The sequence below is a fragment of the Cnephaeus nilssonii genome, assembly GCF_951640355.1.
Source record: "Cnephaeus nilssonii genome assembly, chromosome: 4".
Taxonomy (NCBI): domain Eukaryota; kingdom Metazoa; phylum Chordata; class Mammalia; order Chiroptera; family Vespertilionidae; genus Cnephaeus; species Cnephaeus nilssonii.
In genome coordinates, this window is record NC_137075.1 from 63,418,943 (window position 1) to 63,438,847 (window position 19,905).

General features: G+C 37.4%; 1 protein-coding gene across 1 annotated transcript in view; it reads right to left on the reverse strand.

Annotated features, from left to right (window-relative positions):
- HERC1 (HECT and RLD domain containing E3 ubiquitin protein ligase family member 1) overlaps positions 1-19,905 on the reverse strand; it is a 174,190-nt gene that overhangs the window by 64,709 nt on the left and 89,576 nt on the right. Inside the window, exons 26-35 of the mRNA XM_079769878.1 lie at positions 15,966-16,234; positions 13,072-13,287; positions 12,166-12,286; positions 11,526-11,763; positions 11,177-11,370; positions 7,619-7,774; positions 6,657-6,763; positions 6,062-6,172; positions 4,310-4,486; positions 557-796 (exon numbers count right to left, since the gene is read on the reverse strand). Of these exons, the coding sequence (XP_079626004.1) occupies positions 557-796; positions 4,310-4,486; positions 6,062-6,172; positions 6,657-6,763; positions 7,619-7,774; positions 11,177-11,370; positions 11,526-11,763; positions 12,166-12,286; positions 13,072-13,287; positions 15,966-16,234 (1,829 nt within the window). The remainder of the gene's footprint in view (positions 1-556; positions 797-4,309; positions 4,487-6,061; positions 6,173-6,656; positions 6,764-7,618; positions 7,775-11,176; positions 11,371-11,525; positions 11,764-12,165; positions 12,287-13,071; positions 13,288-15,965; positions 16,235-19,905) is intronic.

Genomic DNA, 19,905 nt, shown 5'->3' on the forward strand with positions numbered 1-19,905 from the left:
ATATAATAAATAATCCTAATTTGTTCATCTGTTTCAACAATGTTACTGAAATTTTACTATCTTTCTGTTGTTGATTTGGTGATATATATATATATATATATATATATATATATATATACACACACACATCTAAGCAGCCAACCAGCCAGTAGCTATGATGCACACCGACTATCAGGGGGCAGATGCTCAACACAGGAGCTGCCAAGTTGTGGTCACTTGGCAGTGGCAATTCTCGGGTGACACACCCAGAACCAGAGAGGAGGGAGCCCAATTCCAGGGTGCATCACCCAAGAACCGCCCTCTCACAATCTGGGACCCATCAGGGGATGTCAGAGAGCCGGTTTTGGCCCAATCCCCGTAGGCCAGGCCAAAGGGACCCTCCAGTGCACAAATCCGTGCACCGAGCCTCTAGTAAATATATAAGAACCAAAAAGTATCAGAGAAAAGGCAAAGAAGAATGGATAATCTATAAACTGAATAACAAGCATCTGAAAAACTGATTTGAGTGTAAATAAAAACAAGAAAACATACAATGCTTGTGAATGAGTTTTAGTACCTCTCCATTTTTCCCAAAGGAAATGGTTCTGGCTTCCATATCTAACACACAGGTAATGAAATCTCCTTGAGTAAAGCTGGACAATGTCAGAGTCTGTTCTCCATTGTGATAGAGGTTACCACTATAGGCCCGATAGAGCCACATATCCGAGGTAGTACGGTGGTTAAAGTCATGTACTGGCCAACGAGAAACTCCAACACACGTGCCTTCATTACCTCTGTTTTCCTTCACAATGTAAAACTAAAATGAAAATGATAATGTTCACTAATATTAAAAAAGCTGTTCATATACTATTAACTGTATAAATCAATACTGAGGTTAATATATTTATAAATAATATTTATCCATTTATGGAAACCTAAGTTTATTTTTAGACCAAATGAAACTAATATATGAATAAAATTAATTCCATAATTTTGTAAAGATTTTTCAAAAAATTAATTTTTACCTTGTAGAACATTTAGTCCTTATTATATTAGTTTCAGGTATACAGCATAATGGTTAGATATTCCTATAACTTACAAGATGATCCCCCCTATATGTCTAATACCCAGCTAATACCATACATAGTTATTATAATATTTCCTAGCTTGAGTACTTATTTTAAATAAGCAATTTTAGCTTATATCTTAATTATGAAGTTGAGGAAGTATATCTAATCCAGAAAATTATTAATGGGAAGCTTCAATTCTTTACATACTAATTTTCTAACAACTCCTGTGTACACTTCTGTGCATAAGAGAGTAAATATAGCAGGCCTGAGACAGCTATCTTTAAAAAGGCATGCTTATAACACAGGCCCTTGGCAAGTATCTGGGAATTCAACTGGTAAAATGTCCTACATTAACACAAAACTGTCCAAAAGTGGTAAGGGTGGCCTAGAATGTTTGAACAGGTAATGTGGTTTATGTTGAAACCTGTTTTCTTTCTGGAAGTCTGAAATTTTGGTACATGACAGGCAGAGCATACCTTCATGACCAGCCCCCAGTAGAAATCTTGGGTGTTAAGTCTCTAACGGCCTTTCCTAAAACATCACACACATGTTGCTGCATTTTGTTGCTGGGTAAAGAGTGTGTTCCATGTGACCTCTCATAGGAGGGAGAGAACATAAGAAAGCTTGCACATGGATTCGTCCAGATTCCACCTGCCTCTTTTTCCCTTATGATCCAGCTATGTGTCCTTAATTAGCAAAGTTATAAGAAATCTTAGTCATAAGTACAACTACATGTTGAGTTCCATAAGTCTTTCTAACAAATCTTTGAATATAGGGATAATCTTGGGGGCCTCCAACACAGTGATGGCAACCATGAGATTCACTCAATTCCAACTCATTAAAATATAGTTACAGTCTGACTTGGGGAAAAAAGAGAAGTAGGGAAAGAAAAATCTCTGGTGCCTGATGGCTCTGAGTTACACCTGTTATGAAACAGCAGGTGAGTTGCTATCTGTTGTGAGAGGTAAAAGTTACCTATAGATTAAAAAATAACAGATCCATCTCAAAAATATGCACTTCAGGCTGGAAAATCATCAGCCTCGAAGGGCTGGCTTGTTGGATCCCCTAGTTACTTTTGGCCTTCTAGCTAGAGTGAGAAAAAAAAGAGAAGCCAAGGGAAAATTTGTTGTTCTTGACTCTAAGCAGGAAAAGAAAGGACCCAAATATTCCAACAAATAGACTTTAGATGGGCCAAAGAATAAACATTAGCTTGCAGTTGCTCTTTCCTCCAGGTGGCTGGGGAAGAGTTATAAAATCCCTGAAAGTGCCCTGGCCGGTTTTTCTCAATAGTGAGAGCACTGGCTCTTGGACTGAAGGATCATGGCTTTAATTCTGATCAAGGGCAAGTACCTCGGTTGCAGGCTAATCCCCACCCTGGTCGGGGCACGTGCAGGAGTCAATCAATCGATGTGTCTCTCTCACATCAATGTTTCTCTCTTTCTGTTTCTCCCCCTCCCTTCCATTCTCTCTTAAAAAAATAAATAAATAAATAAAATAAAGAATATCCTTGGGTGAGGGTTAACAACAATAAAATCCCTGAAGATGAGTTTTGGGTAGACCAAAAATATGAGAACTGTGTGCTGCTTTTTTTCTCCGAAAGAGAGGGAAAGGGTATTAAATCAGTTTCTAGGGCTAGAGCAAAGCTTTAAAAAGATTACAGAAAGAAAAAGAAAAGGAAAAGAGCCATGCCAACTATTTTTTTTTAGTTTAGATACAATCACTGCTACAGCAGTGCCTCTTGTCCAATCAATTAACCCTATAAAAGGTAAATTTACTGGTAAGAGTTTGAGTAAACTTGGGATCTGAGCAGGGGAAGTAAAATTTAAAACAGCTGTGTTTTATGGCTACTATATCTGGACGTATGATAAAAATGGATGTAAAATGTTATAGGGTTGTAACTTCATAAATGCTAAGAGATCATCCTGATCAGTTAAAACTGCAAAGAAAAAACAAGCTCATGGGACACAATCTCCTTGTTTTTTTGCCACTTGTGGGTATACTGGAATTTAAACTGTTTAAGTATTAGAAATAAAACAGGTATCCACAACTGATGATTTTTTGCTATGGTTTTTGTCTATCGGAGCCTCTGGAAAAAGGGAGACGAAGTAACAAGAATAGCAATCTCCAGATGAAGACATTCAGATATATTTTTAGAGTTATAAAAAGAAGTTTTTAGTTGCCAATGACTTCTTGTAAAATCAGATGTCTGACCCTTGGAGGCTGATGATTTTTCAGCTTGAAGTGCCTATTTTTTGAGTGGGTAAATTTGGACTCAGACTAACAATGCTTAAAAGGGGCTTAGGAAAGCCTTATCACTTGGACTTAAAAAAAACAGCTGTATGGCACTACATCTAGGATTTCTTGCTGCCAAAAAAGTTGCTAGCTTTTTAGAATCCTGAATTCACAGATTCTAATTGCCTGGACCTCACTCTAAGTTAAAACCTGTTACTGTCTTCTATGGGCTGTTTCAACCCAACATAAACTGTGCTCAACTAAAGGCCCAATGGACAAAACTCAAACTCTGGGACTATTGCAGATTTAGGGCTTCTCTCTGGTGTCATAAACTATGAAAACATCATGGATTCTGGCTGGACTGTCTGGGTCTCTTGCAAATGCCCCTGGGAAAGGGCTTATTCTTAGATTTCTGATATAGAAACTGATTACCTTCCTAACTTGTGATTCTTACTGAAAGCTGAAAGTTGAAAGAGGGTATACCACCACAGGGTATATGACAGCTCTGATCACTCTTAAATTAGACTCTTCACCTCTTCTTGGGAATTTCCCACTGCAATTGACTTATTATGTCCAGCTTTTTGGTTTATTTGCTTATATCTACATGTCTCATCTTTCTTCTGATATACATGCCTTAGTAGGTGAAGCTCTTCCCGGAAAGAGATTGATCTTTTCTTAGGCTGCTCACTGGATAAATGATTATGATAAAAGGAGGTAGAAAATTTGGTAAATCTATTTTGAAACATTTTTTATTTTTTTATAATAATAAGAATTTTTTTTTAGTTTTAGAGAGGAAGGAAGAAGTAGAGAGGGGAAGAGAGAAAGAGTGAGAGAAACATGAATTGGTTGCCTCCTATACACGCTATGTATATCCTTCACTCACTTTCCATTATGTTAACATATTACACAATGATAGAATATTTATGTATAATGGTTTTTTAAAAAGTAATTTCATACATTTTTTTCAAAAGAACCTGGAAAAAGGACTAAAATACAAAATGCTAAAAACTACTTGCGATTCTACACACCTTCCACTGGTAGCAACCAGAAGTTACTCCAGTTGATGCCAATCCATATCCTTTTCCTCCACTGCCATGAGTTAATATCTGTCCATTCTCCACTAGGCAGCATTGAGCTTTCTCTGGGTCAAAGGATACTTCTTGTATAGGGAGATTCTCATCTTCTTCCTCCAACTCTCCCTGCTTCTACCAGAAAGGAAGCTGGGTCAGTATTATGCAGTAATCTAGATCTCAGTTAATATATATTCTAAAATTGCTTGGTTTGAGCCTACAAATATTTAAGTATCTACTGCATACCAGTTACTGTGTAGGCAATAAAAACACAATGATAAATATAGCATGGTCCCTGCCCATAAAGAGCTTACAGCCCAATTAGGGGACAGAGAAATAAATATGACCGATATTGTAGCCAAGAGAATAACAGAAGTTACATAACAGGTATATAGAAGCAACATAAAAGTTTAAGTATCTAACTATGGTTGGAAAGGATAAGTAAGCATTCAAAAGAGAATAACTTCCAAGCTGAGTCCTGAATGATAAGGCATTTAGCAGCTGGTCAAAGGAGAGAAAGGCATTTAGGGCAGTATGTATAGCATGTGTCAAAGTATGAAAGTGCAACAGAATTCATCAATTTAAAGTAATTGCAAGCAATGTGGAAGTTCTGGAGGATGAGATTAGCAGAAAAGGAGACTACAAAGAGAAAATGAAACAAAAGCATAAAAGGCCTTGAATGCTATTTTAATATTAAATTTTACTCCCAAGAGATACTCCAACACTTAGATTAAACAGAAGAGGAAGAACCAATAAAAGAGAATGGTAAGAAAAGGCCATTTTACTGAGACAGAGGGAAAGCCAGAAAAAGTGTGAAATCATGAAAACCAAAAGAAGAATTAAGGTAGTTTTAGATGGAAGGATTCAAGCTATTTAGGAGGTAAAATCAATAAGGCCTACTGACTACATGGATAGAGACGTTAGGAGATGCCTAGAGTTCCCATGAATTCAGGGGTAAAGGTTTGAGGGGGAGATACCTGGGCTAGCATTTAAATTTGTAAGGTAATGCATATAGGCAGATGTGACTGACACTGCTGGAAAAGCTAAGGATAGAACCCTGAGGAACACCAAAGTCTGGGATGAAGACAAAGAGAAAGTGTCAGCAAAGGAAAGATGCCTCCAAAAGGAATCAAGAATTGGCAGAGAATAGATGAAGATCTGGGAGAAGGTAGTGTTCTGAAAACAACAGAAGGTGCAGGGGTCCTCAAACTTTTAAAACAGGGGGCCAGTTCACTGTCCCTCAGACTGTTGGAGGGCCGGACTATAGTTTAAAAAAAAACTATGAACAAATTCCTCTATGCACACTGCACATATCTTATTTTGAAGTAAAAAAACAAAACGGCAAAAACACCCGCATGTGGCCCGCGGGCCGTAGTTTGAGGACGCCTGGGTTAGAGTTTCAAAAGGTCAAGTAAGACAGGGACAAAAAAATGTACTGTATTTAGCACTTAACACTTAGCTTTGTCATTTAATTTCCATACTTTGATGGAGGATAAACAATTGAGTTGAAGAGATAATGAGAAGTAAGGAAGTGATTGAAACATGTATAAGAGTACTCTTCTGAGAAGCTTAGCAATGTAGGACAATAGAGAAGATGTGGAGAGGAAACAGAATAACGGGATGGAACAAGGTCCCTCAGAGGAAAAGGAATCCAGAGACAGGATATTCACTTGTGCTGTCTAAAAATACCTTTTGGGAAAAATCGATTACCTGTAGTTTTATTTCTTGTTCTTTTTCCTTTATCTGAATAGCATGTTTGGCCTGAGCGATTGGTGTCTCCCACATACAATCCGACAGAAGGGAAAATAGGCGTTCAACAACCTATTTATTGAAGGAAAAAGAATAAAATTTGTAAAGGTAATTTTAAGTTTAGGAAAAATAAAATCATTCAACTATAATACTAAGTCATATGTAACATTTTATTATATCAATGTCCTATAGCTACTTTGGGTGGTTGTAAGTTAAATATCTACATTGCCCTCATGTTGCCTCACTATATAGACTTTTGAATAGGCCACACAACCGCATCATTTCTCTGTAGATGCCCAAACCTAGTAAGAAATTTCACAGAGTTTCCTTTCCTTCTGACCTTGTAAGCATTCACTATCCCCTCCTTCTTACACCCCATTATTTAATTTCTTTCTCCTTGCTTAGAGATGAAATTATAAGAAAGGAATCTCAGAAGTAGAAGTTTTGCTACTGAGAAGATGACACATTTACAACTGAAGAAACTCTAAGTTTAGATTTTGGTTGAATCATGTTGTAGATGTCAAAAACATTTTATAACAACTTTAAAAATAGAAACCTGGGCCATTTGATCATCTTCTACACCAGACTCACAAGCTGGTAGCACAGCCTCAAGGACGTGAAGGGCAAGGAGCCTTGTTCTTAAGTTACCAACTAGAGGAATACCTGAGGGAGGAAAGACATTTTCTTATTACTAATGTAACAGAAATTCAAAGTTTAAATGAGCTTCTTGAAAAAATATTCAAGGCTGCTAAGCATTTATGGGTGAAATGGACTTCACTTCAACTTATTATCACAATAATTCTGGACTCTTCCCATACCCATACCCATGTGCCAGGTTACTGTGCTATGGATTTCATACACATTAATTTTGTTGATCCTCACAAACCCTACAGTATTATATCCTGATTTTACTGATGAGGAAATTGAAGCTCAGAAACATTAAGTAACTTGATGAAGCCACACAGCTCAGTCGAGGCAAAGGTAGAGTTTTAAACAGGTATGTTAATCTTTAAAGCTAAGATTTATCATACCCTTTCAGTGCTTCTTCTCTTGACTGCCCTGACTACCTCAGAGAGATTGTTAGGATTAATGGGAGTAAGCAATTTGTACTTTCCTAAAGTAAGCAAAATAAGAAGTTATAAGCAAAACACAGTAATCATGTCATGATAAGAGAGAATGAACAGATTCAGATTTGTATTCTGATAATCAAAATCTGTGCCAAATTATCATATTAAATAGAAATATTTTCTGATTATTTTTATTACTGTAATCTGAACAAACAAGAACAAGTTCTCAATTAAATCCATGATCTTGTCCAGGGCTATTTTATATTATTAATTCCTATCAATTTTACTTCTAAAATTAGAGTTTTCTTTTCAACAAATAAGTACTTAGAAAACAAGAAAAAAAAGTCTTGAAATCAAGGTCAAGTATCCCATGTTGTTAAAGTCTGGCATTATCTGAATAAAATACATGTGATGTATAAAAATACTCTAAAACAAGACAAAAGTAATATACCTGCAGAACACTTCTGAGATGCTATATTCAGAAGCACTTCTGTCCACTTTGGGGAAGCCATTTTCGACTGAATTGCTTTTGAAGACACAACTCTGCGTAGAAAAACTAAAAAATCCCCCAGATGCAGTTCGGCTGCGTGTTGCTTCCTAAGAGCAGCTGAAGAATAAAGAGATAAGTTTACATTACAGTCAAAAGCCAACAAACAGGAAATAGCCTTATATCAAGTAAGTTACATTTAGATTGCAGCAAGTAGAAACCTAAATTTAACATCTAGATTGTCTGAATTTTTACAATTTAAAGAACAGAATGGGGAAAAGACAGAAAATAAAGCCAAATTTAAAACATCTTTTATCGCTGTGTACAAGTGTATTGCTAGAATAAAATATGTATACTTGGTTTTGTATATATTTTTAATGTTATTCTATAAAACAATAGTTCTCTACCCAAGTCTAGAGTTCTACTGGACAGAATTAGTGGAAGATGTATGAAAAATTATGTATGCATGTGTATATGACTAATAAAAGAGTTCATAAATTTAATCCCATTTTCAAAAAGTTCACGATTCCTCCCCATCAGTCAAATTAAGAATCATATCTTTAAAAAAGATTGTATTTTCAGATTCTACAAAGAAGCAAATTTCTAGGCCTGATTCTGGTTTGCCTGAGCTCAAAATCTGTAAGATTTTTCACACAAACTTGCCCTAACCAAACTTCCTAGTTTTCCCACCAGCATCAGCACCAGCCTTTCTCTTGTCTCATTTTTGGAGTCATTGAACCATCTGTTCTTCCTGTAATACACCAACCTTTAATACCTCCTTATCCTGGCAAAGTCCCACTCAGAACCAAGGGAAAGTGTGCCAGTAGGGCAGCTGGCCAGAATGTCAATCCCCAAGGGGCACTAAAACATGGAAAATCTTAATAATTTGAAGACAAGTGTATATAGCACTTCTTTCAGGAAGAATCTGGCATATTCAATTAAGGAAAACACAGACAAGTCACTTGTGATAGATAATTAGATAGATAAATAGATAGATAGATAGCGATAGATAGATTGATTACTGGCCATCTAAGCATGCCCCTTCACCCCCCCAACCCCCGCCACTAAGGGGCATGCTTAGATGGCCAGAAATCTATCTTCACAGATGTCTAATTAACTAGAGGACTTATGTTTTTTTTACTGAGATGGGTGTGCAAGTCCTGCTAGGGACAATATGAGGGAAAAAGCTAGTAACTCCTCCACATTTCTTCTACACAGTATCTACCTCCTCTTTACTTAAGTGTTAAAAAGCAAATATTTTTTACAATATTAGTTTGAAGAATATAAAATTATTAGCCTGCCCTGAGTACCCACATATCTCACTCCAACATATTCCTTCAAAGTCAAGTTCAATGAACCTTTCTCTTTTGGTAGAGATGCCTGGGAGTATCTCTTTTATGAGGCATCCATCCTACCCAACCCCATACTCCCAACAAGTATTTCTATAAGACACTAAATTAATTAAATTAATTAATGCCTGGAGACATCTATACTAATAAAAGAGTAATATGCTAATTAGACCAGGTGACCGGACATCTTCTGGACATCCGACTTCCTTCTGGACAGTTAGGGGGTGACCAGGCCGGCAGGGGGGCAGCTGGAGAGCAATCAGGCTGGCAGGGGGGGCAGCAGGGGGTGACCAGACCGGCAGGGGGGCAGTTAGGGGGCGATCAGGCAGGCAGGCGAGCAGTTAGGAGCCAGCGGTCCTGGATTGCGAGAGGGATGTCCCTGATTGGAGAGGGTGCAAGCTGAGCTGAGGGGACGCCCTCCCCCTGTGCACAAATTTCGTGCACCAGGCCTCCAGTTATATATAAAGCTGGTTGATAGAACTTGATATAATTTGTGTTTCATTATCAATAGTACACTTGAAATGAAGGGTACACCTTTCAATTAAGAATTTTAGAGGGCAGTCTGCTTCTGAATACCTGGCCAGCGCTGACTAGAATAAGACTCACTCCCAGACATTCCCATAAATCAAGAGGTGCAATGGCCTTCTCTCCAGGACAACATAAGGGGAGTAGATGTGTATTCCACCTGCTGAGATTGACTCACAGAACTGTTTCATTCTTTCCTGGATATGGGAGGATCCAGTTTTCTTGAGAACCAATAGGCTGAGAAGTAACTCTACGATGTATTCCCTGCTGTCCATATGTGCAATACTCAGCACAGAATAGCGAGAAGCTATCACCTTAACAACCCTGTATCTACCACTAGGTCACAGGAAAGCAGGAGGTGGAATTAAATGCTTGTTTTTATTTTATCAGACCTTGTGAGTCTGTATATGCTCTTTCTATAAGCACCACACTCTTTATATAAATCGGGAGAAAAAATTTGCCATAGGTTCAGTCTCCGAAACTAAAAGCTAGTCCTTAATCAGACTCATACATCCTCCTAGAGTCTGACTTAAGAGATTTAGCTATTTCTTATGAGTTCCTGTATTGCACTATAATTATTTGTTTACATATCTGCCTCCCTTATTACCCTAAAAGCTCCTTCAGAACCATAATTGTTCATCATTTTTGTAACCCCAAGTAATTCTCTCTATCTACCCACCTATCTATACAATTTACAGATATTAGAATATCATATTACAATATTAATATCTATTGAGCTCTCACTATGTGACAGACACTGCTCTGTTTTACATGTATTACATTATTTAATCCTCATAACAAGCTTAGGTGATTGGTTCTATTATTCTTACTTTAAAGATGAGGGAATTGGAGCACAGAATGGTTAAGTAACTTGCTCTCTATGCATCCATCCATTCATCCATCCATCCATGCTTCATTTTGTCTGTGTTATCTATGTATCTATCTATCTACCCCCTGGAGTTTATTATGGTAATAAGGTATGGTAGTTTCACACACATTTTTAAATAAATGACCAATTTTAGACCTTTATTTCCTTAATTATGTAACATACATTGTGGTGGTTCTGTTCGGGGTTTAATTTAATTTACTGAAATACAATGTTCAATATAGTTTTTTAAAGCTATGAGCAGATGATCATATTACAGCAATAAAAAATTACAATGGCTAAGGATAACAAGAATCTTTTTAGTGACTAGGGTACAGAGCAGCTAACCTAGCTAGAAATTCAACTCCTCTAATTGTAACCTAGTTCCCAAATAATAAAACCCTTGGTCCTGGGGAAACACTTAAGTCAAAAGTATGATTAGAGATGGGTTGTCAGGATCAGATGCTAAGAAAACATATCCTGGGGAAATCAGTCACCTAGAACCTCTAGGTTCTTGAACCAGGACAGCCAAGGAGACACTGAATCTAGAGAGTAAGCAATATGGTCACCACATCAGATTTAATGGACTCTAAGGAAAGAAGGTTTAGTCAGAAACCCACCTATGTCATACACATTGGTATAGAAAAGGGGTTTCTAAATGAACAAATAAAAATCCTTTCAAGCCCACAACAGAAAAAAGTATACATTCTAATGATATGCACAAAATGGGGACTCAATAAATGCTTGTAAATAATGACAGAAAAAAGGGTTTGTGATAGATACCTCTGAAATCTCTCTTCTCAGTTTCTCCACTGGAGTCAACTTTTTTTTCTTCTTCTTCACCATCTTCTCCTTCCCCTTCTCCAAAAGAGGCCATAAGTAGTACACCAGTTTGGGATAACAAATTCTTCAACTGACTACAGAGTAGATCTAACAAGGATTGAACTACCTTGGGGCTCAGTTTATCGGCATAGGTCCTACATGAAATAACAGGAAAAAAATAAATGGTAATAACACAGAAGGGCAAATGTTATACTTAAACACATAAAGGAGATTAGGAGAAAAGTGAAATTACTAAAATGTGAAAATATCAGACCCAATACAGTTCTATCAAGACATCTATAATGCTCACCCTGTAGTGATGGCTAGAATCTGGAGCAATCTTGTACTAGCCACTTTTAAAGCTGTGCTAAGTTGAGAAACACCCGTCTTTGGCAATAACTGCAGAGGCTGTCCTAGCATAGTGTCTGTGCCACATAACTGCGATAATACGTTTAGCAGACCAGTGGAAATTGCCAAAGAAACATCCACTGGTTGATAGTGAACACTCAAAGCGAACACTGTAACCAAAAGGAGACGCTGCTGGGCCTCTAAAAAAAAAAAGAAAGAAAGAAAGACAATTAGAATCTCCTTTTAAGTAAATGAAGCATTTACTAAAATGGACTATATTCTAAAATATAAATACTAATATGGACTACTATTACATTTTCAAATATTTATTCTTTACATGTAAGTTAATCTACTAATGTCAAACACAAGGTATCTATAATAATAAAAGCATAATATGCTAATTAGACCAGATGTCTTTCCTGACGTCCTTCCTTCCAGACAAAGCTGCGGTAGGCGGGGGCCAAGGCAGAGGTAGCCCTGCTGCGGGGGGCCAAGAGCCTTGCACGATTTTCATGCATCAGTCCTCTAGTCCAGCATAACTATCTAGCATAACCTTAGGCAAAAATAATTTGCATCCTGTATTTCCAGGGGCAGTTACTCACCAATGTGATGCTTGTTTGCTTGCAGGGCTCTCTCCAGGGTAGCAGACAATTGTTGATAAATCTTATGCACAGCCACCTGGATTTCAATCTGTATGTTTCTCTTAGCTGCTCTAATCCCATCCTGAATTATAAATAAAGATTTACTTTTTCTATTAGCAAACATAACGCCTCTTACCAAAATAAATGTAATAGTCATTTTACCCTTAGTCTAGCTATCTAGTAGAGCCCTATGGTGGTTTTTAATTATTTAGTATATTTCAGTACATAAAAGTTTTAAAATAAATTTATTTTTAAATTGATAATTCCTAATTCTATACAATCTTTCTCCTTTCCCACAAAGCATGTATTCCTCTATAAATATGAAAGTTATAAAGATAACACTTAAATTTTTTTCAAACAACCTGAGAATTTAGACAGAATGATTAAGTCTAAAATGTCAATTCTTAAAACCCATCCTCCCAAACACCCTATCCCAACTTAGATCTCTTTCTACCAATTCGGCTAAGGGTTAATAAAACTAAGCCAGCAGAGAATCTGAAAGTACAACAGTGCTATGGCTCACCTAACCCCAACTATAATACTATTATTCAGGAAACGAAACCAATGCGATATCTTTAAGAGTCACCTAAAAGTTTTTTAAAAAAATATAATTATATTGATTTTAGAGAGGGAGAGAGAGAAACATCAATGAAAGAGAAACATTGATTGGCTGACTCCTGCATGCCCTGACTGGGAATCCAAACCGTGACCTCCTGGCTCATACGTCAATGCTCAACCACGGAGCCACACCGGCTGGGCTAAAAGTCTATATTTTAAGACTTCAATCTTAAACCCAAAATTATAAAACTGGTTTTGTAAAAAGACAGTTAAAATCTGAATATACTGCAAGGTGTCATCATCACCTACCTGATAGTGATGCAATCGGCCACTCTCTCCTTTGGCTCCTGCGTGTCCAACAGTGCCTAAACCAAAACACCCTGCTAGAAACTGCAGCCTCACAGATGTGAGCAGTGTGGATGACTGGAAGCCTGAGCTCAACCTGCTTCCTGCCAGAGAGATGCTACCTTTTTCCTCCATTCCAGACAACAGAATGAGGATCTGATGAAGTGCCTCTAAGCGAAGCTTGAGAAAAGTAAAATAAACATAGGTTAGAGTTCTTCACTGACCTGAGACACAAAGGAATTCTGCATGTCACAAACAATATATTATATATCACAGAAAATTCTGACATTTCTTAGGAATTTATTTTATTAAGGTGAAAATTTATAAGTTTTTAAAATCAAAATATCTCTAGAAACTCTATAAGCATACTATAGTACAAAAGAAGCTACACAGTACAATGAGAAAAGTAATAGATTTGGATGTAGAAGACCTGGTTTCAAGGCTGGACCCTGCCACCTACTGTGTGGCCTTAGGAAACTCACTTAACTTCTTGAGTCTCACTTTCTTCAGATGTAAAATGAGGCTAATAGTACTACTGTAACCTACTCACAAAGCTACTGTGATGCTCATGAGATATATGTGAAGGTTTCAAAACTATAAGGTAGTATAGTTATTGCTATATTTAAACTTTATTTATAATACTCTAGCTCAAGAATTAGAAATATTTCTTTTTTATAATTAAACTTAGTGGGGTGACACTGGTTAATAAGATTATATAGTTTTCAAGTGTACATTTCTATGACACATATCAGTATATTGCATTGTGTATCCACCACCTAAAGTCAGATCTTTTCCATCACCAAATATTTGACCCGTTATCCTTTACTACCCTTTCCCCCTTCCCATACTGTTGTGTCTATGAGTTTTTATCTGTTTGTTTGTCTATTTGTTTTTCTTGCTTGTCCATTTGTTGATTTCAGTTTTACATCCCACATATAAGTGAGAAGTATTTCTGAAAGGTTTCTCTGTGGCTCACTACCTATCACTGTAGTCAATCAGCCTAACCCTCCTCTTTTTTTTTTTAAAATAATTTTACATTTACAGAAGAGTTTTAAAGATAGAGTTCTTGCACATCTTCCCCTAATGTTAACATCTTACATTACTATGGTATATTTATCAGAACTAAAAAATTAATATTGGAACAACACTACTGACTAAACCACAGACTTAATTTGGAATTCACCAATATTCCCATAATATCCCTTTTCTATTCCAGGATATCATATTGCATTTAGTTGTCATGTCTCCTTAATCTCCTTTAGTCTATGACAGTTTCTGTCTTTTCTTGTTTTTCATGACCTTGACACATTAGAAGAGCTATTTATGTACTTGATAGAATGTCCCTCAATTTGGGTATGCCTGATGTTTTCTCATGATTGAACTAGAGTTATGGATTTGGGGGAAGAATACTTTAGTCTTCTTTTAATATCAGAGTTACATGATATCACATCTTATTACTGGTAACGTTACACTTTCTTTTTAAATATATTTTTATTGATTTCAGAGAGGAAGGAAGAGGGAAAGAGAGACAGAAACATCAATAAGAGAGAATCATTGATCAGCTGCTTCCTGCATGCACCATACTGGGGATTGGGCCTGAAACCCGGGCATGTGCCCTGACTGGGAATGGAACTATGACCTCCTGGTTCATAGATCAATGCTTAATCACTGAGCCACACTGGCTGGGTAGTAATGTTCTTTTTTTTTCTACCTTTATATCTTTTTATTGATTTCAGAGAAGAAGGGAGATGGAGAGAGAGAGAGAAGCATCAATGATGAGAGAGAATCATTGATTGGCTGCCTTCTGCACATCCCCTACTGGGGGTCAAGCCCACAACCCGGGCATGTGCTCTCGATTGGAATTGAACCTGGAACCCTTCAGTCCATAGGCCGAGGCTCTATCCACTGAGCCAAACCAGCTAGGGCAATGTTATTCTTGATCACTTGGTTCAGGAGATGTCTGCCAGGTTTCCGCAATATAAAATTACTCTCTTTTCATACTGTTGTTAGCCCTGAGTCACTAAGTCCAACTTACTCTCCAAAGGATGAGGAGGTAAGTTCCAGCTCCCAGAGAGAAGAGTATCAAAGAATTTATGGATGTATTAAAACCACAATAATTAATAAATATTTTGAGGGAGATACTTTGAGGTTATGTAGACATCCTGTGCCTCCTTGAAGTTCTGCTCCCTAATTTTAGCATTCATCATTATTACTATGGTATTCTAATTTAACCCTTTTTAAAGGAAGACAAATGGAGCCTCTGAGAAGAGATAGCCAGTCTCACTCTAGTTTCTAGGAGATAAGAATTATGATTAGATTATCTTGTTCTAAGAGATGGAAAGTATTATGCTAAGCAAAATAAGCCAATCAGAGAAAGACAAGTATCACATGATCTCACTTATATGTAGAATCTAATGAACAAAATAAACTGACAAACAAAATAGATCCAGACATGGAAGTATGGAACAGACTGTGGAATCTCAAAGGGAAGATGGAGGAGGGTGGGTGAGTGGGAAGAGATCAACCAAAGAACTTGTATGTATATATGCATAACCCATGGGCACACAATAGTGTGGTTGGCCAGGTTGGAGTGGAGAGGATCAAAGGGGGAAAAAGGGACATATGTAATATTTTGAACAATAAAGATAAATAAAAAAAGGAAATACCAGGTTAAAAAAAAGTGTACTTTTCAAACAAAATATGCTATTATAGTTAAGATAATGACATCAAAGTGTTCAAGTGGAGGAAAGGGGGAGACAATGATATAAGAAAAGGAAAAGTTTTCCCCACAATTTTACATTCAGTGGTTCAGTTTAAGTTTCCATAGTCCCTCACAGGAGTAAATATCAAAGACTTACTTCTGCCCTTAACTGCTGCTGTTCCATTGCAATGATGGAGGCCTGGGGACTTGTAGACATACTTTCCTCTGGCTCTTTAAAACCTGGGGCATTCCCCACATCTCCACTCACAAAGCTTACAACATTTTCAATCAAAGTGTGAACTCCCAAAGACTTGGTAAGATCAAAATCAGACTCAAAGGAGTAAGAGGAATTGCACAACCAGTCTCTGCTATGTTTCAGGCGAGCCCAAGAGTCGTTCAGGGATTCCAACTGACTGTGGATAGTACCTACATACAAACAGAACAAACATGCATCAATGGTAACCTAGTAGAGCACACAATCTGAAACTAGATGAGGGCTGAGTATTGCTACCATACCAACTGGTGAGAAATGGATACTTATGTTTGAATACATGCATGCATTAAGTGAGTCTGAGCAAAATGCTTTTGTAAAAAAATAACAAACAAAAACTATAGCAATGTAAGAAAATAAAGGGAAAGCCCTGTTTGATGTACCAGTATCTCTGTAAGCGCTTTAGCAACACGCTGCCACAAGAAAAAGAAAGGCAGAAGCTGCTCTCAAAATGCTTAGCTTAAAATGCTCTGCAGTATTAAACCAGACCATTACTTATGAACAAAAAGGAAGTAGGCACTTAAGACACTGCTGCTAAGACCTACTAGTAATAGGACTTCATCTGATTTAACATACCATTGCAAAAAGTAAGTTAAGACTGTGCAAAGTGTCTACATATCTGCAATAAAACATTACCAAAAAATGAATATTGAAGGGCAAGTAAACTTACACAAAAAGGAGACACAAACATCACCCTTTGGGTTTCATTAATATAAGGAACACTTTCACTGTTTCATGTGCATATTTATTGCACGTTGTGAAACTCCTATATAGAGGAAGCAAAGTTTCACAGACAAGAATATGTAAGATTTACCATAAAATGACAGGTATATAAAATCAATGGTTCACAGTAGTTGCAAAATATAATACCATTAGTTTTGCCAATGAGCATTTTCTAGGCTAAAATCTTTAGACAGTAAAAATGTTAATATGTTTGAATACAACAACTGTCCAAGTCATATGGCAATATTAGCTTTAAATAAATATAGCAATGTCCAATTCCTACAGGCTTTGTCTTTTTTAACTTAATTGATCTCAGGTATACAAATTAGATTAGTCATAATCCTTGGCTCATTATATATTCTCATCATTGATCCATTCATGGCCTGCTTTTGTATTTATATTTATTTATAATAAATGTGGACACAAGAACTAGAAAACTAACAATAACTTGTATCCATCTGTTCCTCTTCCAACCCATCTCTCCCTGTCTCCTATCTAAGGTTTTTACTATCCCTCAGCCTGGGTTTTTCATTCCTTTGGTTTTATTGTTGTAAAATATTCTTTTATCTTCTATATATATATATATCCCCCAAACAAAGTTTAGTTCTAGTTACTTTAGACTTCATTAAAAAAGTATCATTTATATATATATGTACATAAATATGACATACTCTTTTCATTCAATATTATATTGCTAATATTCATTCACACTACGGCTCATTTGTTTGAGTGCTGCATAATATCCTATCATGTGAATATACCAAATTTCTCTATTAGAAATGTATCTAAAGGTATCCAATAAATTATGCATTACAAAAATTATATTTGTTACATAACTAGATGGAAAATATTTGGGGAGAAAACTACTTAAGCACTAATGCCCACAGAGAAAACAAAGTAACAAAATATTAATTGCATAATTTATTTTTGAATTATTACAATGGTGTCAGTAAAACCCCAGGACTGCAAAATCAAAACAGAAATTCATAACAGGCAGCTAGTAATATAAAGTAACTATAAAATAATTATATATGTTCTACTAAATACTTTAGAATGGCAAAGAATATATGGTTTATCTGCCTTTCATGTTTTAGCAAGAATTCTTTTAAAATATTGAATATTCTGTTTTACTGAACATGAAAAATACCAATCTGAAAATTTGCCCAAATTACATAGCTAAATATTTTTTCATGTAAAACAGAAAAGAGTAAAACTTCAAAGATGCCTAATTAAGTAATTAATAATGTCACATATGTATAATTTTTAATTAAATTAAAAGTATTTAAAGACTAAAGTAGATGTTAATTTAAAAAAATTATTTTCCATTTTCTTAAGCATCGCATATTCAGAATCTAGTTGTATCCTTAACTTACAAATTATAGTTCTTGGCTCATTGCATTCAGCTTGTTTGTTCAGTAAGAAAATTCAGAATAAAAAGTTCTGTTTTCCATTACTTACAAACCACTTTTCAAAATGAAAAAAAATGTGCAATGAGTTAGTGTTAGAACCAAAGTAAAAGAGATATTAAAGACTAGAAGCCCGGTGCACGAAATTCGTGCACGGCGGGGGGGTGTCCCTCAGCCTAGCCTGTACCCTCTCCAATCTGGGACTCCTGGAGGGATGTCCGACTGCCCGTTTAGGCCCGATCCCGTTCGACTGCCCGTTTAGGCCCGATCCCTGTTGGGATCGGGCCTAAACGGGCAGTCGGACATCCCTCTCACAATCCAGGACTGCTGGCTCCCAACTGCTTGCCTGCCTGCCTTCCTGATTGCGCCTAACCGCTTCTGCCTGCCAGCCTGATCACCCCCTAACCACTCCACTGCCAGCCTGGTTGATGCTTAACTGCTTCCCTGCCAGCCTGTTTGCCCCCAGCTTCTCTCCTCTGCTGGCCTGGTCACCCCTAACTGGCCTCCCCTGCAGGGCTGATCACCTCCAACTGCCCTCCCTTGCAGGCCGGGTGCCTCCTAACTGCCCTCTCCTGCTGGCCATCTTGTGTCCACATGAGGACAGGATCTTTTACCACATGGGGGCAGCTATATTGTGTGTTGCAGTGATGATCAATCTGCATAGTACTCTTTTATTAGATAGGATAGAGGCCTGGTGCATGGGTGGGGGCCAGCTGGTTTGCCCTGAAGGGTGTCCCGGATCAGGGTGGGGTTCCCTTGGGGCGTGGGGCGGCCTGAGCGAGGGGCCTATGGTGGTTTGCAGTTTTCCTTCTACAATTGAAACTTTGTAGCCTGGAACGGAACCAAGCCTGCTGCTCCCTCCGGGGCGGCAGCCATTTTCTGTGGCAGTTAATTCACCTTCTACAATTGAAACTTTGTAGCCTTAAGCAGGTGGGCCCGGCCAGGGTGTGCGGAAAGCTTTGCTTCCCCTGTTGCCACCGGCAACCCTGGTCTGCTCTCTCAAGCTCCATTCTGCCGCCATTTGTTTCAATTTGTTTACCTTCTATAACTGAAACTTTGTAGCTTGAGTGGAGGCTTAGGCCTGCAACGGCTATGGAAAGCTTGGCTTGCTCTGTTACCTGGGAAACCTTGCTCTCTGTGGCTGTAGCCATCTTGGATTGGGGTTAATTTGCATACTCGCCCTCATTGGATGGTGGGCGTGGCTTGGATGGTGGGCGTGGCTTATGTAGCGGAGTGATGGTTAATTTGCATATTGCCATTTTATTAGAGAGGATTATCTTGTCCAATTTCCTTGAACTTGAGGAAAGAGGTGTTCAAGTAAATTGATCTGCTAAATTATTACTAATTTCTTAATTTTACAGGAGGTTGTCTTACATATTCCTGTTATCAATCAACTCACAAATCATTAACCCATGGAAATTTCAATTGCCTGCCTACACTAAGGTTTGATTGTAAAGAATATACAAATACTAAATTGCCTTAATACACTCGAAAATATTCTATGGAGTGGGTGGCCAATACCCAAATTAAATCCTCTCTACAATTTCAAGCAGAGGTAAGCGAACTTTTTCTGTAAAGAGCCAGATAGTAAATATTTTAGGTTTTGTGGGTCATGAAAGTCTCTGTTGCAGGACTTAACTCTGCTGCTATAGTGTGAAAGCAGCCACAAACAAATGTGTAGCTGTATTCCAACAAAA